At 43.0% G+C, this 16,319-nt stretch overlaps 1 protein-coding gene across 1 annotated transcript in view; it reads right to left on the bottom strand.

Moving 5' to 3' along the window:
- The window catches only part of LOC147372837 (antigen WC1.1-like), a 50,400-nt gene extending 42,833 nt beyond the window's left edge, over nucleotides 1–7,567 (bottom strand). Inside the window, 1 exon segment of the mRNA XM_086402119.1 lies at nucleotides 7,445–7,567. Within this exon segment, the coding sequence (XP_086258245.1) occupies nucleotides 7,445–7,517 (73 nt within the window). The 5' untranslated portion in view covers nucleotides 7,518–7,567.
- Between the last annotated feature and the right edge of the window lie 8,752 nt (nucleotides 7,568–16,319).

A 16,319-nucleotide genomic window follows, 5' to 3' on the forward strand; every position in this document is an offset into this window, starting at 1 on the left:
CTGTGGGACACTGCCGGGAGCCGGTGAGGCATTACACTCGTGACAAAGGTCATGAGGAAGGAGGCTTGGCATAGGCAAAGGCGGGATCGAGCCTCAGGAGTCCCCCCGGATATTCTCGAGCATCTACCCCCCAAAAAACCAGAGTCTGCCTACTTTATTGCTTTGTGCTCTCACCTCTGACTTTACTGGGGGCTGTCCCCCACCACCATCTTGCTCTCTCTGTCAAAGAGTTAACTTACAGCTCCAATTAATAAAGTTCCTGGGCAATAAGGAGTGTTTAAATCCAAACCCCTCAGATGGCTCTCTAACTCGCCTGACAAGTTTACCTGGACTCCCACAGCTATGCATACGATTGTTTACAGTCTCCCAGCCTCGAGAGACACAGGAAGCTTAAGATATTCAAATAGCTTAGAGCCTCTTAGAGAGTTAGAAACTGTCAGAATAAAACTAGTAAAAGATTTCATTGATGAGCCAATGCTTGCTGCCAAGTTTTCACATCCCCTGAATTGTATCCTTGAGTATGTATTAATTAATAGTTGGTATATAGAAAAAATAAGTAGTGGCCTTGGTGTTAGTAACTTTAGACCCTTAAGGTAATAAATTCTTTCCTTTGTTGTAAACCTATTGCACATCCACCCTATAGGAATGCACTTTTATCTTCGGAAGATGGCACCAAACCTTAAAATAATTACTCTTAGAGAAAATAAGTCTTTGTTGATAAGTCCTTGTCAAGAGTCATAAAATGTTAATAGGTCTTCTGGCCAGAAGATGATGTAAATCACCTAAACCATTTGTATATGATAAATTTGCAGGAAAGAAACCCTGGTTTTTGATAAGGATCAAAAACTGCTGACTTTGCATCCCCTATTATCCTCTATGTGTAACTTAGGGTATAAAAACCCCTGTTGAAAATAAAGCTACAGGCCTTGCTCACTAACGCTTGGTCTCCCCATGTCATTCTTCCCTTTAACTTCTGGCTGAAGTCTCCATCTGGAGCGCGGAGGTCCTCTGCGGCCATTTATTTGCCTGGGCTTCTAAGACCCACTCGAGAAGGTGTCTAAGGTGGGGCACCTTCCACTATTCAAGAGGGCACCTGCGGCCTCCGTGGTCAGAGCTAACCTGGTGTCACGGGTTATAATGATTTTCTGCGTAAACCAAGCTACTCAGCCTCTTTTCTCCACTGAATTTTCCTACTGAGCTATCCTCATCCTATTACTCTTTACATCTCTAATTAGCATATAAATAGTTGCCTAGGCCGTCTCTCCTTCGAATACCCTGGATCAGCTGGGGCTGGACCCCGGCAGGACACTGTAAAAGCAGTCCTAAGGGGAAAGTTCATAGCAATACAGGCATACCTCAAGAAACAAGAAAAAAGTCAAATAAATAACCTAACTCTACACCTAAAGCAACTAGAAAAGGAAGAAATGAAGAAGCCCAGGGTTAGTAGAAGGAAAGAAATCTTAAAAATTAGAGCAGAAATAAATGCAAAAGAAACTAAAGAAACCATAGCAAAAATCAACAAAGCCAAAAGCTGGTTCTTTGAAAGGATAAATAAAATTGACAAACAATTAGCCAGACTCATAAGAAACAAAGGGAGAAAAATCAAATCAATAAAATTAGAAATGAAAATGGAGAGATCACAACAGACAACACAGAAATACAAAGGATCATAAGAGACTACCATCAGCAATTATATGCCAATAAAATGGACAATGTGGAAGAAATGGACAAATTCTTAGAAAAGTACAACTTTCCAAAACTGGACCAGGAAGAAATAGAAAATCTTAACAGACCCATCACAAGCACGGAAATTGAAACTGTGATCAGAAATCTTCCAGCAAATAAAAGCCCAGGTCCAGATGGCTTCACAGCTGAATTCTACCAAAAATTTAGAGAAGAGCTAACACTTATCCTACTCAAACTCTTCCAGAAAATTGCAGAGGAAGGTAAACTTCCAAACCCATTCTATGAAGCCACCATCACCCTGATCCCAAAACCTGACAAAGATGCCACAAAAAAAGAAAACTACAGGCCAATATCACTGATAAACACAGATACAAAAATCCTTAACAAAATTCTAGCAATCAGAATCCAACAACACATTAAAAAGATCATACACCATGACCAAGTAGGCTTTATCCCAGGGATGCAAGGATTCTTCAATATCTGCAAATCAATCGATGTAATACACCACAGTAACAAACTGAAAAATAAAAACCATATGATTATCTCAACAGATGCAGAGAAAGCCTTTGACAAAATTCAACACCCATTTATGATAAAAACTCTCCAGAAAGCAGGAATAGAAGGAACATACCTCAACATAATAAAAGCTATATATGACAAACCCACAGCAAACATTATCCTCAATGGTGAAAAACTGAAAGCATTTCCCCTAAAGTCAGGAACAAGACAAGGGTGCCCACTCTCACCACTACTATTTAACATAGTTTTGGAAGTTTTGGCCACAGCAATCAGAGCAGAAAAAGAAATAAAAGGAATCCAAATTGGAAAAGAAGAAGTAAAATTCTCACTGTCTGCAGATAACATGATCCTCTACATAGAAAATCCTAAAGACTCCACCAGAAAATTACTAGAACTAATCAATGAATATAGTAAAGTTGCAGGACATAAAATCAACACACAGAAATCCCTTGCATTCCTATACACTAATAATGACAAAATAGAAAGAGAAATTAAGGAAACAATTCCATTCACCATTGCAACGAAAAGAATAAAATACTTAGGAATATACCTACCTAAAGAAACTAAAGACCTATATATAGAAAACTATAAAACACTGGTGAAAGAAATCAAAGAGGACACTAGTAGATGGAGAAATATACCACGTTCGTGGATGGGAAGAATCAATATAGTGAAAATGAGTATACTACCCAAAGCAATCTATAGATTCAATGCAATCCCTATCAAGTTACCAACAGAATTCTTCACAGAATTAGAACAAATAATTTCACAATTTGTATGGAAATACAAAAAACCTCGAATAGCCAAAGTGATCTTGAGAAAGAAGAATGGAACTGGAGGAATCAACCTACCTGACTTCAGGCTCTACTACAAAGCCACAGTCATCAAGACAGTATGGTACTGGCACAAAGACAGAAATATAGATCAATGGAACAAAACAGAAAACCCAGAGATAAATCCACGCACCTATGGACACCTTATCTTTGACAAAGGAGGCAAGAATATACAATGGATTAAAGACAATCTCTTTAACAAGTGGTGCTGGGAAAACTGGTCAACCACTTGTAAAAGAATGAAACTAGAACACTTTCTAACACCATACACAAAAATAAACTCAAAATGGATTAAAGATCTCAACGTAAGACCAGAAACTATAAAACTCCTAGAGGAGAACATAGGCAAAACACTCTCCGACATACATCACAGCAGGATTCTCTATGACCCACCTCCCAGAAAACTGGATAAAAGCAAAAATAAACAAATGGGACCTAATTAAACTTAAAAGCTTCTGCACAACAAAGGAAACTGTAAGCAAGGTGAAAAGACAGCCTTCGGAATGGGAGAAAATAATAGCAAATGAAGCAACTGACAAACAACTAATCTCAAAAATATACAAGCAACCCCTACAGCTCAATTTCAGAAAAATAAATGACCCAATCAAAAAGTGGGCCAAAGAATTAAATAGACATTTCTCCAAAGAAGACATACAGATGGCTAACAAATGCATGAAAAGATGCTCAGCATCACTCATTATCAGAGAAATACAAATCAAAATCACTATGAGGTACCATTTCACGCCAGTCAGAATGGCTGCTATCCAAAAGACTACAAGCAATAAATGCTGGAGAGGGTGTGGGGAAAAGGGAACCCTCTTACACTGTTCTTGGGAATGCAAACTAGCACAGCTACTATGGAGAACAGTGTCAGATCAGATCAGATCCGCTGGATCATAGAAAAAGCAAGAGAGTTCCAGAAAAACATCTATTTCTGCTTTATTGACTATGCCAAAGCCTTTGACTGTGTGGATCACAATAAACTGTGGAAATTTCTGAAAGAGATGGGAATACCAGACCACCTGACCTGCCTCTTGAGAAATCTGTACGCAGGTCATAAAGCAACAGTTAGAACTGGACATGGAACAACAGACTGGTTCCAAATAGGAAAAGGAGTTCGTCAAGGCTGTATATTGTCACCCTGTTTATTTAACTTATATGCAGAGTACATCATGAGAAACGCTGGACTGGAAGAAACACAAGCTGGAATCAAGATTGCCAGGAGAAATATCAATAACCTCAGATATGCAGATGATACCACCCTTATGGCAGAAAGTGCAGAGGAGAACAGTGTGGAGATTCCTTAAAAAAATGAAAATAGAACTGCCTTATGATCCAGCAAGCCCACTGTTGGGCATACACACTGAGGAAACCAGAATTGAAAGAGACACATGTACCCCAATGTTCATCACAGCACTGTTTATAATAGCCAGGACATGGAAGCAACCTAGATGTCCATCAGCAGATGAATGGATAAGAAAGCTGTGGTACATATACACAATGGAGTATTACTCAGCCATTAAAAAGAATACATTTGAATCAGTTCTAATGAGGTGGATGAAACTGGAGCCTATTGTACAGAGTGAAGTAAGCCAGAAAGAAAAACACCAATACAGTATACTAATGCATATATGTGGAATTTAGAAAGATGGTAACAATAACCTTGTATACGAGACAGCAAAAGAGACACTGATGTATAGAACAGTCTTGTGGACTCTGTGGGAGAGGGAGAGGGTGGGATGATTTTGGAGAATGGCATTGAAACATGAATAATATCATATATGAAACGAGTTGCCAGTCCAGGTTCGATGAACGATATTGGATGCTTGAGGCTGGTGCACTGGGACGACTCAGAGGGATGGTACGGGGAGAGAGGAGGGAGGAGGGTTCAGGATAGGGAACACATATATACCTATGGAGGATTCATGTTGATATACGGCAAAACCAATACAATATTGTAAAGTTAAAAAATAAAAGAAAAAGAAAAAAAAATAACAGAACTATTAAAAAAAAAAAAAAAACCTCCTGTAACCAGCTCAAAGTAATGGAGATCCAGGAATTGCCTGATGAAGAATTCAAAATAATACTTCAAAAGATGATTAGAGTGTTACAAGATAACTCAAATATTTAATGATACCAATAAAACAATGCAAATAAAATAAGAACAATAAAGATATATAAAATATTTTTTTAAAAAAGAACTAACTAGATATTTTGAAACTGAATAATAAATGAATGGGCTTCCCAGTTGGCACTAGTGGTAAAGAAGCCACCTGCAAATGCAGGAGATGTAAGAGACTCGGGTTCAATCCCTGAGTCCAGAAGATCCCCTGGAGGAGGGCATGGCAACCCACTCCAGTGTTCTTCCCTGAAGAATCCCACGGACAGAAGAGTCTACAGTCCATAGGGTCACAAAGAGTCAGACATGACTGAGGTGACTTAGCATCCACACAATATAATGAGTAATCTTAAAAGTTCAATACAGAGATTCAACAACAGACTTGACCGAGGGAAAGAAAAAGAAAAAAGAATCAATGAGTTAGAAGAAAGATCAGTTGAAAGTATCCACGCAGAGAAGCAAAAAGAGAAAGAAAGGAATATAGAAAGCCAGTGGGAACTATGGACACCATAAAGAGGAACAATGTATGCAATGGAGTCAGGGCAGGAGAAGTGAGGGAGAAAAGAATTAAGGGCTGAGGACCTCCTGGTGGTGCAGTGGATAAGAGTCCACCTGCCAGTGCAGGGGACATCAGTTCAATCCCTGGCCCAGGAAGATTCCACATGCCGCAGGGCAACTAAGCCAGTGTGCCACAACTACTGAAACCTGTGCACCTAGACTGTGGTCTACAGCAAGAGAAGCCACTGCAGTGAGAAGTCTGTGCACTGCAGCAAAGAGTAGCCCCTGCTTACCACAACTAGAGAAATCCTGTATGCAAGGAAGGAGACCTAGCACAGCCAAAAATAAATAATTAAAACAGAAAGGAGAAAACACAGGCTGAGAATTTCCCAAACCTAGGGAACAGATCTGGACATCTAAGTTCAAGAAGCTAATAAGTCACCCCAAAATTTCAATCCAAAGCAACCTTTTATAAGACTCACAGAGTTAACTGTCCAAATGCAAAGACAAAGAATTCTAAAGGTCTAAAGAGAAGAAAAAATTCTGTGACCCAAGAGGACTCCCATAAGGAGATCAGCGGATTTGTCCAAGGAAACCCTGCAGACCATGAAGAAAGATTAACACACTCTACCCTCACTCAGTGGAAAGCAGATCCAGGGAGGGACAGGAGAGGGCACGAGAGAAAGTGCTCCCTACAGAGTCATAGCAGATCCTGGGAGGGGAAGGGACCATCCCATGCTGCAGCACATCAGGAAATATCACAGGGACCAGGGCAGGGACTTGGGAACTTATACACCTGAGGCTGTGCTTCAACTGATCTCTACAGACAAAAGGTCCCCTCTCCTGGCTGCAGGCTCCTCTTCTCCACAATGAACACCTGGTGGGAACAGGTGAGGCCAGCAAGCAGAGCCTCTCACAGAGCCCAGTGCTGGGCAGACAGGGCAACAAGCAGAGGGGAGCCCAGGGGATGGGGGAGAGGAGCCAGAGAGAGGCAGGCAGGTGCACCATTATCTCTGATCTGGTCACATGCAGCGGCATGACACCCAGCCCTGTGGACACCCTGTGTGCTTCACAGACCAATGGACTCAGTCCCTGCTCAGCAGCCCTGTTCCTGTCACACAGACAGGCTGTACCACCCCTTACACACACATGCGCGCGCACACACACACACACACACACATCACACACCCTCACACACTCCTCACACACTCCACAAACACACACACTCTTCACACCCTCACTCACACATTCTATTTACACACACACACACAGCTTCACATACACACACCCTCACACATTCCTCACATACTCACAGACATACTCCTCATACCCTTACAAACACACACCCTCACATACTCCTTACCTTCACACACACACACATACAGAGCCTACAGGAGCACAGACACAGAAAACACGGGGACCCAGCAGGAGTGCTCACACACCAGGCACATGGAGTGTGTGGGAATAGCTCAGAGTCCCAGCTGAGGTCAGTGGCTGGACCTTCCACACACTGGGAGCCATTGGGACTTCTAGAAGCTCCCTGAGAACAAGCGAGACAGTGGAGCGACTCAGGCTGACCCAGGTAGGTCCAGGCCAAACCTCACTGCTCTGTAAAATCTGCCACTATGACCAGTGGACCCCCCACAGGAGACGGACCAGTGTTCACAGTCAGCGTGGCTCCTTTTTGATCAAAAATACTGAGACCATGGCTCCACAGATCCAGACACCTTTCCTTTCACCACAATGTCCACTCCCTGCTGTGGACCCAGGACAGAGGGGTAGCCCTTACCTTGACCACCCACCATGGTGCCGAGGAGGAGGACACAGAGTCCCCGCAGGGAGAGGTGTGTGCCCAGAGCCATCCTGACCCCACGTCCTCAAGATCACAGTCCCAGCTGCAGGATAAGCCTGTGAGGAGCATCAGGATGCTGACTGGGTCTATATAGACCACCCCTTACACCCTCCCTCCTGAGAGCCAATAGCAACACCTTTCACCGTTTCAGCCACTATCAGAGGCTGCATCTGCCCCTTTCTGAACACCAATGAGCTTCTGAATCTTCCACATCTCCTTATATGAGCAGCACAGTCCTTTGACCTCCTGCTTCCGTGGTCCTGGGAGCCAGGTCCCATGACTGGGACTGGGATAGAAAAGGTGCATCAAAAACCATGAGTGCCTTTCTCTCTCCTAATCACCCTGGTCGGCATCTGCAGACTGTAAGATCTCACAGGGTCTGGGTGTGGGATCTGTTGACCCATGGAGAATATCTTTTGTACAATCAAGTAATGATTTTCCCCAGCACTGAGCTCAGGGTGGAAGCAGAGACCTACAAGAAGTTTTGAAATACAATATTTATCAGGTCAGCAGAAAATGAGGGCCAGGAGTACATGAATTCACAGGTGACTGTGGAGGCATGAAGTGAGACCCATCAAGTTGGGGGGATGAGATTGCAGGTCTTTTCCCCCTTCTCAGAATGATCTGGTGATTGGGTCCTGGAGCACGTGCCTGCGTGCTCAATCGTGTCTGACTCTTTGCAACCCCTGCACTGTAGCTCGCCAGCCTCCTCTGTCCAACAGATTTTCCAGGCAAGAGTACTGGAGTCGGTGGCTATTTCCTTCTAAAGGGATCTTTCTGACTCTAGGATCAAAACCATGTCACCTGTGTCTCCTGCATTGGCAGGTGGGTTCCCTATAGGGACGTTCAGACATGTTAAATCTCTGTCCCTTTATTGCATTTCATTTTATGTGAAGTATCTCTTTCAGCTATTCACCAAAAAATGTTTATGGAGAGAAAGAGATTGCTGTTAAAGGAAACAAAGAGAGGAGGAATCATCATTGAACTCTAGTCTTCCAAATTTGTAGCAGGGATCTCTAGAAGAAAGCACAGAGCTTCCCTGATGGCTCAGCAGTAAAGAATCCGCCCGCAAAGCAGGAGATGTGGGTTTGATCCCTGGGTCAGGAAGATCCCCTGGATAAGGAAATGGCAACCCACTCCAGTGTTCTTGCCTGGAGAATTCTGTGGACAGAAGGGTCTGGTGGTCCTTTCATGTCCAATGCAGTCCATCGAATTGAAGAGAGTCAGACACAACTAAGGAACTAAACAACAACAAGAAAATTATAGTTTATAAAGACTAAAGTTTTCTAAACTTCACATTTATCCCCCTCATAAGCTGAGAGTATGGTTTGATAAGATTCAGAATACATTTGTATTATAAACCATAACTACGACGATGCAAAATGTAATTTAAGGCAACAGCTCCAGACAGAAGGGGAAATAGAAAGTCTTCTTATACATGATAGCTGCATGTGATGGGGAAAGAAGGGGCGAGTGAAGCAGAGAATAGAAGGGGTTCATGCTTCCTGGAACCATCAGTTGACCCCACCTCCTCAGTTTTGCATTTAAGAAGAAACGTGGCAACAAGAATGGAATCCCAGGTGGGTTGATGGGACAGATACAAGCAGAAGGGACTGATGTCCAGTATAGCCACTGATGCCTTGTTTTGTTTCCACTGATCAGAGAAGCTCTCAGATGCTTCCCAGAAAGTAATCCTGGGATGAGTATAGAACAGAGAAGGACCATAAGAGATGCAAGAGAGAGCTCCCTCATCAAAATTCAAGGTCACTAATGTGCTGCCCCCTTTCCTCATGCCCCCTCAGGCTCAAGATTCCCATGATGCAGCCCTGTGGTCCAAACAACCCCAGACTGAGGCCCACTCATCCTGACTCTTCCTTTTCAGCACAGACGTGGAAGGAAGCATCTGTGACACACAGGCCCCAGGGTCCCCACCAGAGCTCAGAGACAGCTTCATGAGCCACACACACATGCCCACCTTAATGTCTCAGCCTGGCCAACACCCAGGGCAGCTGCTGGCCATTTAACAGCCCTGCCACATCCCACACCAGAAGGACCCTCATCCTGGTCCGCAGACACAGCTTCTCTGTTCTGTAATACCCATCCTTTCTTCTTGAGACTCAGGAGAAAAGATAATTAAACACAAGCTTTCCTCCCTCTAAGTATGTTAATATTTACCCATTATTTATACAAGATTCACTTCCTTGTCATCTGGTCCTCTCACTCTCAAGCCCAGTGACTGTACCTGAGCCCCATCTCCTATATCTGGACCTTTAACACATCAATGATAAAAACTGATTATAAATATCAAAACCAAAATTTAAAGTCAGGGGCTGGAGAAGGACCAAGACCTGCTCAGTTATTTAGAATTGATGCTCTACTCCCTCTGGGCCCAAAGTCATCATTCCTTACCCAGTTATGGACTCCACAGCATCACCAGAAACCACGGGACAGACACCTAGAACACAGGACGTGCTTTCTGGGGTTGAGTATCCCTCCCACAGGATGACACACAGATGCATTTAGTGAACAAGGTACACACGGTCTCACTCACCTTGGGATTGAGATCTCACAGGTAAGACACTGTTGAGGGTTCCAGACTCTGTTGTAGGGAAGGAGGGGCTGGAAAGGAGGGGCTAACTCAGGGCTGGCAGGCTGTTCCCAGGCAGCACCCTCTACCCCAGAGCTGGGGGTGCAGGGTCAACATGGACCAACTCACCCTTGGAAGAAGTTACTTCTTCTGTGACACATAAGAAAATCTCAGTGTCCAATCTCATTCTCATTTTGATATTTGGCAAAACTAATACAATTATGTAAAGTTTAAAAATAAAATTAAAAAAAAGATTTGAGAAGGAAAGTTTTAGAGAGGACACTAGCCCAGCTGTGTCCACAATGAACTTGAGAGAGTGGAAGGCAGGGGTCAGGAGAACAGACTGGGGAGCCAGACTGCCTGGTCTTGAATCACAGTTTAGCTGCATGCCATGTGTGGACCTTGAACAGGGTTCTTACACTCTCTGATTAGTAAAAGGAGGGTTGTGATCATGCCTAGATTACTGAGTTTTGGTGAGGATTAAGTGAGTTGGCATTAGCATGTGATATTACAACACTAGTTCACAGTAGTACATGCGCTGATGCTGATTTGCTCAATCATGGCCGACTCTGCAACCCCATGGACTGTAGCCCACCAGCTTCCTCTGTCCATGGAATTTTCCAGACAATAACAGTAGTACATAGTAGCAGTATTATGTACTACTGTTATCTTGCCTTCCTGATGACTCAGATGGTAAAGAATCTGCCTGCAATACAGATCTTAGTTCGATCCCTGGGTCAGGAAGATCCTCTGGAGAAGGAAATGGCAACCCACTTCAATATTCTTGCCTGGGAAATCCCATGGGCAGAGGAGCCTGGAAGGGCTACCGTCCGTTGAGTCGCAAAGAGTTAGTCATTACTGAGTGACTAACACACACACACACACACACACACACACACACAGTAGTCGTAAAGAAGCAGAGTTAGGGCATCTCCCACCATCTCGTCGCAGGAATCCCAGGACTCTAGAACAGGAATTCAATTCTGTTACCTGGAGCCTTGGCTGTGGCTCTTGGAATTCTCTCAGGAACTATAGGCTGTGATGGTGATTGGTGACAATCAGAATTGTGAGTCTTCCACAAATCACCCCTTCTCTCTGTGCCCCATGCAACTGGTCAAGAACCTCAATCTTACCATTGGTGAGCTTTTGTGAATTAAGTTGTTTACTTAATCATTTTACTTTATAAACTCGAATGTACTTGGCAAAACATTTTGCATCTAATTCCCCTTCATATCCCCAATGCCTGGCTAATTAAAAATCCTAAATGATGTCTTTTGTGTACCTGAATGAATGAATGTCAGCCTGATATTTTATACAAATCATTTCAATCAAAAAGAAATCTTTTGAGAAATAATTTAACTTGTGAGGATGTAACAGCACAATGCAAGCTGCATCATTTGTTTTAATGATATTTCAATACTGTTAAATGGTATGAGCTATATATGGTTCACTTCAACACCTTTCTGCAATGAATGCAGTAAATTACAATAACTAGAAACAACCTCGGAGAAGGCAATGGCACCCCACTCCAGTACTCTTGCCTGGAAAATTCCATGGACGGAGGAGCCTGGTAAGCTGCAGTCCATGGGGTCGCGAAGAGTCGGACACGACTGAGCGACTTCCCTTTCACTTTTCACTTTCATGCATTGGGGAAGGAAATGGCAACCCACTCCAGTGTTCTTGCCTGGAGAATCCCAGGGACGGGGGAGTCTGGTGGGCTTCCATCTATGGGGTCACACAGAGTCGGATATGACTAAATCGACTTAGCAGCAGCAGCAGCAGAAACAGCCTAGCCCCAGTACAAGAGCAGTGCTGAGACAGCCAGTTCTAAACACGTGTAAATGCTGCAAATTTCTTTGTATATCTGAAGATTAAAGAAGACAAACCACAGTGCACTGACAGGTGAAGACCATGAAGCCTCCTGTTCTGGTCTTAATCAGATATGGCCAAGTGGTCAGGATGTTTACGTATTTATGATTTGGCACTTTTTCGATTCAAACCACACACAACTGTAACAGGAAGCAATTTTGTTATAAAAAATGTGAACAGCTTCCGTGTTGAATTAGAAGTGTAGAAGCAAAGAGCAGAAAAAATCTTGTTCTTTGACTTAGGCTAACTATTTGTCCTTATGGATTGTAAAGAAATACAACATGTAGCATTATTATTCCCAAATCACCATGATAATATGGTGGTTTCAGAGGTTCAGTAATCTCTTTGCTAGGAAAGTTAATAATTAAACCTTCTTGCTTGAGGAAAATTTCCTCAGGACCAATCAGAGTGACTAAAATACAAAATATAAAGAGGCATACAACTCTAACGGAAAATTATTAACTGAGTTGTTATACCAAAGCGTTGGAGACCTGCCTCACCACCTGTGTTCTTTGCATGGATGGGACCAAGGTTCGTAAAGACTCCTTTACCAAAGACCACTTCATCACCAGGGCATGAAGGAAAGCGAGGTTATGAGCTGGTGATGTCCAGCCCATCACCTCTGTTCAGCCCTTTATAGTCTGTACCCATCAAACAAAGAGTGTGGCACTGAATTGGCCTCATTCACTCCTCCATAGAGCAACATCAGATACCCAGAGACAAGAGCAGATCAAAGCTAAGAAATCAAAGACAAGCAGATTCTAAGTGGAGAGCATGCAGACCAAGGACCCTTCCCCACTGCTGTTGGAAACAAAGAAGCCCTCCCACCCCAGACACCATCTGTGGGAGGAGAGACAAGAAGGTGCCTCCTTAAATATAGAAAAATCAGTCTGAGCAGGGAGCTTGAACTAGAAATGACAAAACAATTATACAATGAACCCGAGCTAAGTTGAGGGACAAATTTTAAATAGGAGAGTCTGTGCTAATGTTATGGAACTTTCAGTCCACACAGACATCCCTTGCTAGTGCACAAGATGAAATCAGTGATAAAAAGAGTATATTACATTTATGTATATTTGAATTCTAGGGGACACATTTTTAAGCCCACTACAGAAAGAAAACTCATAAATCTTCTCGTTTTTAAATGCACAGAGTTGTCGCCTCTGTGAACTCTTTTTAATTTCTCCAGCTCAAAATTACTACTGTGTCTATTTAATCTATAAAATCTTGCCCACTGTCTTAAAAGTGGGGGCTTCTTGAGAGCAAGTATTGTGTCTTACTCTTCAATATCTCTTTAAAGTCAAGTAAAGACACATAGAAAAAGCTTAACAAATAGTGGATAAATAAAGAAATGAATGCATGAACAAATGCTGAAAATCACCCAGAGTTAATGATACTGAGCGGGAAAGGGATAGGGGAGACACAAATCTGACTAATCCCACTCGGCACAGACTGAAGTGGAGTAAGGAGTCAGAGACACACCAGACAAAGGAACCAGATAGAAAATGCCTTCTTCAAATCTCACTCTGGGGAGGGTCCAATCACATGTAATTTCTGCACAAGGCTGTAGCTCAGAAACTTTACCAAGGGAAGAAAAAAACTGACAGCATTGCCATCAAGGATGTGGCATCGACAATAATACTCATCAAATAGCTGTTTTTCTAGCTCCCAGTGACTCATTCTAGCCACTGAAGCGTGGGTGGTGTCACATGTGTCTCTTCCAAGTGGAGACATGAAAACCCCATGTGACTCTCTAGTCTCTCTCTTTTCTGCCCCAGAAGTTGTGTGTTCCAAATGGTGCACATGCGAGCTGATGGTGCCTCACTGACCACAGTACATGTGTAGGCTGGTAATGAATGTGTGTATGCATGTATGTGTTGCCTCTGAGATTTGGGGATCAGTTGTTCCAGTAGCAGAACAGAGTCTATTCTGACAGATCCAAAGGGGAAGGAAGACTTGAAAAAAAGAATCTGTCACATGAATCAGGTACTTTCCTGGACCTCCTCTTCCTTCTATGTCTTCATCCCAAGCTACTCCCTCCAGTGGTCAGCTTGTATCCTCTGTTGGGCCTGGTTGGTTCTCAGTCACCATTTCTGATTGACCAACACCTAGATCTAAGTCCTGTTTAAGAGCACCCACCCCTGGTGCATCTCCTGTTCCCTTTACATCACTCTGTGCTGACAGTCAGACTCAGTTTCCCAAATTTGTCTCTTAGCATCTCGACCTTCATCCTTAAACAGCTCTCCTTTGCTCTGAGTTAGTCAGTTCATCATATTTTTACTTTCCACCAATCCTGTACTAATGAAAAGGCAGCATGTACTTTCTAAACTTCTTCAGTTTTATCTTGATTTCCTGAACAAATCTGATTCCTGGATGGAGTGCTCTATGTAGTTAATTAATTTCTTCACCTTTGGGTAAGAAATAATTTTGCTGAATTTTTTCCCCCTCAACTGAAGAAAATGGCACATTCAAAGCCTATCTCCTTGTGACCATGTTACCGAAAGGTATGTGTGTGAGGTCTGGCTGCTCACTGCTTAAAAGCCAGTATACAGGGCAGGTTGGTGGAAAAGAAAGTTTGCTTTATTTCATATGCCAGCAACTGGCAGGAGCAGCGGCAGCCATCTGTACAAAGGCCAACGTTCACCCCCATGACAAGCAGGTGGTGAGAGTTTTATAGACAAAGTGGGAGGGGGGTTACATGCAGAAATAGTACAGTCATCTTCAAATTGGTCATGAGTGGTCTGACTAGTGTCATCTTGGTTACTTTCAATTCAGTTCAGTCGCTCAGTCGTGTCCAACTCTTTGTACCCAGTGGACTACAACACACCAGGCTTCCCTGTCCATCACCAACTCCTGGAACTTGATCAAACTCATGTCCATTGAGTCGGTGATGCCATCCAAAGCATCCATTGGTTGTTTTAGGTACAGTTAACCTTTAGTGCCCGGGTGTACTTGTTCCCATGTCTTTGTGGTCAGTTCTCAGAATTGTGGATGCTCAAGTCCTGGGTACAGTGTGGTCATCATGTAGTTCACTGCTCCGCCTGGTGTTTTGTATCTATAAGACAGCTCACAGGACTGTGATATTCTGAGATGGCTCAGAATATCATCTATAACCCTTAAGAAAGAACTAAAGGTCCCTGACTGTGCTTAATGACTACATTATTATTATTTAGTCTCCTCTGACTGTTTTCCTTTGTTTCCAAGTTTCTCCCTTCTCCAATTAAACTTATTCTTTGACTAAAGTTTCCCACAGGCAAAAGGCAGGCAGAAGACACGGTGAGGGGGCAAGGATCATAGAGTCCTCTCTGCTTCAACCGCAGCCCTAGGGCCTCCCTCAGGACTTGGAAGGGGCTGGTGCAAGGAGAGGCTCTGAAGAACACACTTCATTAAATTCATGATTAACCCACCTCTGCTCAGAGCTGATGTAATTACCAACTGCAGAGCTATTGAGTTCTTGTGGGTGGTGATTCTTAAACCACTGCAACCTAAGGTTAGTGCCTCTGGGGTGGCATTCAGAGTTCAAAGCCTGAATTATTACTCAGATTCAAAGTCTATGAACTGAGGCTCTATTGCACATGGAGCTTTGGTGCAGCTGAGTCCTGCCCGCAGACCAGCCTCAGAACACTGGAAAATACAGCAATGTGTTCCTCCTTTAACATCAAAGACTCTGTGAACAGACCTCTTTTCCTTGTCATCGAATGCTTCCCAATCTGGGCATGCTAACCAAGGCTCCTGCAGTCTGCAGGCCTTGTCTGAGGCCTTACCAGGGCCCAGGATTGGAGTGAGGCCTGTGCCTGTGTATAAGCTCTATATTTCCCCTCTCTATAACTTCACAGATGCTCAGCTAATATTTATTGAATGGCTGAATGGCACTGTACTAAATATTGAAGATAAATTGTCTTAAGTATAAAGAAATGTTTCTGAGAACATCATTTAGCTAATATTTTTGTTTTAAAGGCAAATGTTTCTGGCAATTAGCAAGGCAAAATTTCATTTTCAAAAACAAGCTGCTATCACCAACAAATACGTCACAACGAACACTGCAAATCTCTCTCTCTAAGGATACACAAGGCAAACCACAAAGTACCTACATGTGGCTTCTTAATAAGTCTTAATCAAACCCAACTGAGGAGACAGGATATTCATATGATTTATCATTGGCAGTTATTTCATTAAAACCACACAGCAATATCACAGGAAGAAAATTTGCAATTAAAAAAGTACAGCTGCACCATCGATATGACATAAGGAAGCAGATGAGGTGCCCAATGATTTCTTTGATTAAAATAACAGACAACTTAATTAGTCTTTCACTTTTCGAAGGAGAGTCCTCTTTGGCTGATCTTAAAAGATGAT

Source organism: Bos grunniens, chromosome 5 (assembly GCF_055505025.1).
Source record: "Bos grunniens cultivar Pamir isolate PY7600 chromosome 5, Bosgru_T2T1.0, whole genome shotgun sequence".
Classification (NCBI taxonomy): domain Eukaryota; kingdom Metazoa; phylum Chordata; class Mammalia; order Artiodactyla; family Bovidae; genus Bos; species Bos grunniens.